The sequence below is a fragment of the Corvus brachyrhynchos genome, unplaced genomic scaffold (genome assembly GCF_000691975.1).
Source record: "Corvus brachyrhynchos isolate BGI_N302 unplaced genomic scaffold, ASM69197v1 scaffold182, whole genome shotgun sequence".
NCBI classification, from domain to species: domain Eukaryota; kingdom Metazoa; phylum Chordata; class Aves; order Passeriformes; family Corvidae; genus Corvus; species Corvus brachyrhynchos.
The window spans coordinates 442599-448904 of NW_008236807.1; the positions used below are offsets into that span (position 1 = coordinate 442599).

Here is a 6306-nt window from a genome sequence, read left to right on the forward strand (position 1 = left end):
TTAAAATCTTCTGGAAATTTTGCTCTTGGAAAAAGCATCAAAATCCCCCCCAAAATATTCCTGGAAATCCTGGTCATTCTTACACCAAAATCACACAATTCCCACCAACTTTCAACACATCCTTTCTCTTGGAAAGAGCAACAAATTCCCCCAAAAGTATTCCTGGAAATCCTGGTCGTCCTTAAATCCAAATGATACAATTCCCACCAACTTCCTGGACAATTTTTCTCTTGGAAAGAGCAACAAATTCCCCAAAAAGTATTCCTAGAAATCCCAGGCATTCTTCAAGTGAAATGATAGGATTCTCATCAATCTTTTGGACAACTTTTTCATGGAAAAAGCACCAAAATCCTTCAAAAATATTCCTAGAAATATTATTCACCCTTAAACCCAAATTATGCCATTCCCACCCATTGTCCATTCCTGGACAATTTTTCTTTTGAAAAGAGCATCAAAATCCCCCTCAAAATATTCCTGGAAATCCTGGTCATTCTTAAAATCTTCTGGAGAACTTTTCTCTTGGAAAGAGCACCAAAACCCCTCAAAATATTCCTAGAAATCCTGGCCACGGGCAGGGACACCTCCCACTGTCCCAGGCTGCTCCCAGCCCCAATGCCCAGCCTTTCCTTGGGCATTCCAAGGATCCAGGGGAAGCCGCAGCTGCTCTGGGAATTCCATTCCAGCCCCTGCCCACCCTCCCAGCCAGCAATTCCCAATTGCCAATCTCCCATCCAGCCCTGCCCTCTGGCACTGGGAAGCCATTCCCTGGCTCCTGGCCCTCCAGCCCTTGGCCCCAGTCCCTCTGCAGCTCTCCTGGAGCGCCTTTAGGCCCTGGAATGTGCTGGAAACTCTCCCTGGATCCTTCTCCCCTCCAGGTGAACATTCCCAGCTCTCCCAGCCTGGCTCCAGAGCAGAGGGGCTCCAGCCCTGGGAGCAGCTCCATGGATTCCTCTGGATTTGCTCCAGCAGTTCCAGGTCCTGCTGCTGTTGGATCCCACAGCTGGATCCAGCATTCCAGGTACAATCTCCTCAAAAGAAAGGATCTCCCTGAAACAAGGTCTCTATCCCAGCTCCCACTTTTCCAGCCACGGGATGGGATCACTCCACTAAAGGCCCCCAAGTGCTGGATTCCCCAGCAATCCAGGGAAAAGCAAACCCTGCAGGGTGCCAAACTGCAGGAAGTGTGCCTGTTAAAACCTTCCCAGTGGATTTGGGGTGTATCCATGGAAAACCATGCCCTCACCTGGGTCAGGTAGTACACGTGGGTGTGAGGCAGCGCGTAAAGGGTGTTGACGGCCCCTCGGAAGGTGTAAATCTGCTGGTGAGGGTCTCCCACCAGGATTTTCCCACATTTTTGGGACTGCACAATATCCACGATGGCTGCAGGGAAAAACATGGGATGGTGAGGGAAGAACCTGCTCCAAACTCAGGGCTGACGAAGGAAAAGCTCGGTTGGGATCGTGAGGGAGGAACCTGCTCCAAACCCAAGGGAAAGTTCAGGTAAAATGGTAAAACCTGAGGGGTAAATTTATTGAAATTCCAAGTATTTAAGTTCAGACGCTTCTCCCACATCCCTGAGCACATGGAAATCCCCTCTGGAAGTGGGATTGGAGTTGCAGCTCCTGGAAAAACTCACCTGGAGTGCAATCCTGGGCTTCATCCACAAAAATGGCATCGTACCCTGAGAGCTGGGGCTTGCTGAGCTGCCAAAGCTTCAAATATCCTGAGGGAAAAAATCAGGAATTTCAGGGAGAGGGGAATTCCCTCGGCATAAACCACCAGGATCTTTCAAACAAATCCCTTTCTTCCTTTTTTTTCCGGTTGTTTGGTACCATTTCTGGCCCTACTTCCTGCTTGGAATTTCCAGGACATTTGGAAGGGGTTGCAAAAAAATCTCTGTCTCCCTTTGCAATCTCAAATTTGATGACTCCAAACTTCTTAACGCCCCCAAAAATTCCCAGAAAAAGGTTTTTCCTAGTTATCTCTGGCACTATGCAGAGGAAAGGATGCGCTGGAAGCAACTTCCAACTTTTGGGCCTGAGTTTGAGCCACTAAAAAACCAGAATATCCTGAAAATCTGCACATTTTTGTCCTGGTGGGAGGAAAATTTGTTCATTTAATGGATTTTATAGACGAAAAATTGAGCCAGAGGGATATTCCCTGGTGAGCCAGTGGCAGGAAAAAAGGGATTTTCTCTTTCTGGATGCTCAGCCAGAAGCAGGAAGCATGAATCTGTTGATTTTTCCACTCCAGCCCTTTATCCCAAGGGATTTGCCATCTCTTTTACCATCACAAGTCATCTTGTATCTCTTCTCTGCGTCTCCATCCAGCTTCTTCATGTTGCGCCAAATCTCTTTGGCCTCTTCCACATTGATCTGAATTGGGAAAACACAAGGATTGGGATAAATTAGGGATCAATCCGTAAAATGGAATGGTTTGGGTGGGAAGGGATCTCAGAGCCCCTCCAGTGCCACCTCCTGCCTGGGCAGGGACACCTCCCACTGTGCCAGGCTGCTCCAGCCCCAATGTCCAGCCTGGCCTTGGACATTCCAGGGATCCAGGGGCAGCCCCAGCTGCTCTGGGAATTCCATTCCAGCCCCTCCCCACCCTCCCAGCCAGCAATTCCTTCCCCATATTCCATCTATCCCTGCCCTTTGGCAGCAGGAAGCCATTCCCCAAAAAGCCCCAGACACTTTTTTCCCATCCCAAGGAGCTCCTGGGATCCACGAGGATTTGGTGAGGAGGTTGGCTGGAAATATCCCTTAGGGAAAACTGGGATTATCCCTTTTTTCCCAAACAGCATCATCTTCCTCCCAATCTTTGATTCTCCCTCCCAACTTCTTTGGAATGTCGTTTCCAACCTCTGCTTTCTTGCAGAGCTCAGGATTTCCCCCAACCCTTTCTCTGGCTGAAGTTTTCCCCAATCCCAGCCCTTCTTCCCGAATTTCACTGAAACATGGGAAGATCCCTGCGAAACATTTTGGGAGGGGGGGGCTGAACATGGATTGTTCAATAAAATCATGGAATGCTTTGGGTGGGAAGAGACCTCAAATCCCATCCAGTGCCACCCCCTGCCATGAGCAGGGACATTTTCCACTATCCCAGGGTGCTCCAAGCCCCATCCAACCTTGGACAATTCCAGAGGCTGCATCCCCTAAACTCACTTGCTTTTCCTGTTGGCTCATAAGCTGCATTCGCCCGTGAGTGTTTTTGAACCACACGGGCGTGTGCTCCTCACAGATCTCCTCATCCGAGGAGGAAAAGAAGTTTTCCAGAGTCTGGGACACGGTTTTCCCTCTCACAAACAGGGATTGCTCCTTACGGTTCCGGAGGAGGAAGCTGATGGAGAAAGCGGACATCTTGGAGAAGTTCAGCTTGCCTTTGTCTTTGTAGCTGTGCCAGAGGTGATAAAAAGATAAAAGAGATATTAAAACACACAGGAATCCCTTTTTTTTTTGGTGCACTATCCCTGAAGAAAGCTCCAATTTATATCCCAATCCATCCTCATTATTCCTAGAATGGAATGTCTTTCCAACCTGCACAGATTTGTCCTGGTGGAAGCAGGAATTGGTTGATTTTAGATATTTTAGAGATGGAAAATTGAGCTCATCCCTGGAATTCCAGACTGTTTGCAGAGCCAGGGAATGGGATTTCCCTCTTTTATTCCTCTCTTTTTCCAGGTCATGGCTCGTTTTCCTTCCTATCCCCAGCTCCAATGGACAGAAATTGGATCATTAAAACAACTCAGGATAAGGAAATTGATTCCTCTGCTCAGGAAAAGCAGAGCCTGGAGTGGTTGTGCCGCTCCAGCGGAAATGGGAAGCAGGAAAATCTCATTCCCAGTGGATTTCCATCTCCCTCTGAGGAGCTCCTTGGCTTTGAGCTGCCCCCAAAACAGCAACAGGGTCTGTGTCAGCAAGAGCAGGGCAAGGAGGGATTCCCCAGGCTCCCATGGATGCTCAAATCCCCGGAGCATCCAACCGGATCCATTTGGAAACCACAAATAACAAATTTCCCATTATTTCTGCTGCCTCAGATCCCAAAGGTTTCCTTCAAAACCATTTCCTTTTCCTTGTCCTTTCCCTGCTTCCACAAAGAATTCCCCACTCACTGTCTCCCAATGCTTCCGAATGCCAAGGAGTGGAATGTCTTGCACGTGACATTCCTTGGAAAAACATTTTTCCCCTTCTCTGCCACAGCTTTGTTAAAAGCCACGTAAAGGAATTTCAGCTCCGGGAATTTCTCCGCGTACTTGACCAAGGTCGAGGTTTTCCCTGTGCCTGGAGAGGAGAGGAAAATAAGGAATAAAATATCCAGAGTCAGGAATGAATGATTCCAGAAATTATTCTTTTCAACCTCCCTCTCCTGCTGTCCAAACTCCACTATTCCACTTCACCCCCGATTTCAGAGAATCATGGAATTATTTAGGTTGGAAAAGTTCTTTAAGGTCAAGCCCAACCATTCTCCAGCAGTTCCAAGGGCATCCATGTCCTCCAGTGCCACATCCACAGGGTTTTTAAATCCCTCCAGGAATGGGGACTCCATCCCTGCCTCGGGCAGCTGTGCCAGGGTTGGATAAGCCTTTCCAGGATGGAATTTTTATAACATCCAACCTAAACCTATCCTGGCACAGCTTTAGGAACTGCCTGCTCCAGCCTGGATCCCTTTGCCATGGGCTCAGTCCTTCAGGAATGCTCCAGCCTGGATCCCTTTGCCATGGGCTCAGTCCCTCAGGAATGCTCCAGCCTGGATCCCTTTGCCATGGGATCATTCCTTCAGGAATGCTCCAGCCTGGATCCCTTTGCCATGGGCTCAGTCCCTCAGGAATGCTCCAGCCTGGATCCCTTTGCCATGGGCTCAGTCCCTCAGGAATGCTCCAGCCTGGATCCCTTTGCCATGGGCTCAGTCCCTCAGGAATGCTCCAGCCTGGATCCCTTTGCCATGGGCTCAGTCCCTCAGGAATGCTCCAGCCTGGGGTCCCTGTGGGGTCACAAATCCCACCAGGAATCGGCTCCAGCGTGGGCTCCTCTCTCCATGGATCCCCAGCTCCTGCCAGGACCCTGCTCCAGCAGGGATTCCCATGGGATCACAGCCTCCCTCAGGCATTCCCTCTTCCTCCAGGAGTTACAGGGAAATCTCTACTCCAGCACCTGGAGAATCTCCCTCCTTTCCCAACCTCGGGATCTGCAGGGCTGTTCCACCTTTTCCCACTCCTCCCTCCAGTGTTTTTATTCTGCCTCCATTTCTGGGAGGTTTTCCCTTAAATTTGTTATCCCAGCACAAGCTGATCCCTTTGGGATCTCAAAGTCCCTCGGACAGAGGGATCAGGGAGGGAAGGAGCAGACTGGGAATTTTCCATTGATTTTTCCAACATCATTTTGGGCTCTTACCTGCAAATGCCATAATTTTCACTGTTTGGCCAGGCTCAATCTTGTGATTCAAAATCCTCTGCTGCTCATGGGTCAGTCTGACACCACTGACATCTGACACAGTCTGACATCCACTAAAAACAGGGGAAAAAACTCCAATCAAAAGTGGGAACGGAATCCCTAAAAGAAATTCTAATTTATAAAGAAATTCCCATTTATTTTAGGGATTTAAAAATCCCTAAACTAAATCCTCCCACATAAAACAAATTAACAGGGAAACCAGGGATTGACTGATCCCATCCCATCTTGGGAGCAACTTGGTTTTTGGGAAAAGGAGAAAAGCAAGGAATGAGAAAATTTTGGAGATAAAATAAAAAAACTTGGGAAAGATTTTTTTAGGAAATACAGGAAAACATCACACACAAAACCAGGAAAATATCTTTTTAAGGGACTAAGCTGTGCTTTAAGAATGAATTTGGCACCTTAAGCTCATTAAAACCAGTTTTATCTTTGTTAGACCTCAGTGCTGGATGGATTTATCCCATTCCCCTTCTCCAGGTAAGGATAAGGAATGGAATGACTCAGTCCAGGGTAACTGCAGCCGAAAGGGAACCAAGCCTGGATCTCCACAGGCCAGGGAAGTGTTTTATTCCTTACTGGCTCTGGAGCCAGGCTGGGAGAGCTGGGAATGTTCCCCTGGAGAAGGGAAGGATCCAGGGAGAGCTCCGAGCCCCTTGCAGGGCCTGAAGGGGCTCCAGGAGAGCTGCAGAGGGACTGGGGCCAAGGCATGGAGGGACAGGAGCCAGGGAATGGCTTCCCAGTGCCAGAGGGCAGGGCTGGATGGGAGATTGGGAATTGGGAATTGCTGGCTGGGAGGGTGGGCAGGGGCTGGAATGGAATTCCCAGAGCAGCTGGGGCTGCCCCTGGATCCCTGGCA

The 6306-nt window shown here is 49.1% G+C and overlaps 1 protein-coding gene across 1 annotated transcript in view; it reads right to left on the minus strand.

Moving 5' to 3' along the window:
• Positions 1-6306, minus strand: part of FBXO18 (F-box protein, helicase, 18) — a 20244-nt gene that overhangs the window by 6857 nt on the left and 7081 nt on the right. The window contains exons 7-12 of the mRNA XM_017727992.1: positions 5391-5503; positions 4112-4280; positions 3165-3393; positions 2288-2375; positions 1637-1723; positions 1244-1380 (exon numbers count right to left, since the gene is read on the minus strand). Coding sequence (XP_017583481.1) covers positions 1244-1380; positions 1637-1723; positions 2288-2375; positions 3165-3393; positions 4112-4280; positions 5391-5503 — 823 coding nt within the window. The remainder of the gene's footprint in view (positions 1-1243; positions 1381-1636; positions 1724-2287; positions 2376-3164; positions 3394-4111; positions 4281-5390; positions 5504-6306) is intronic.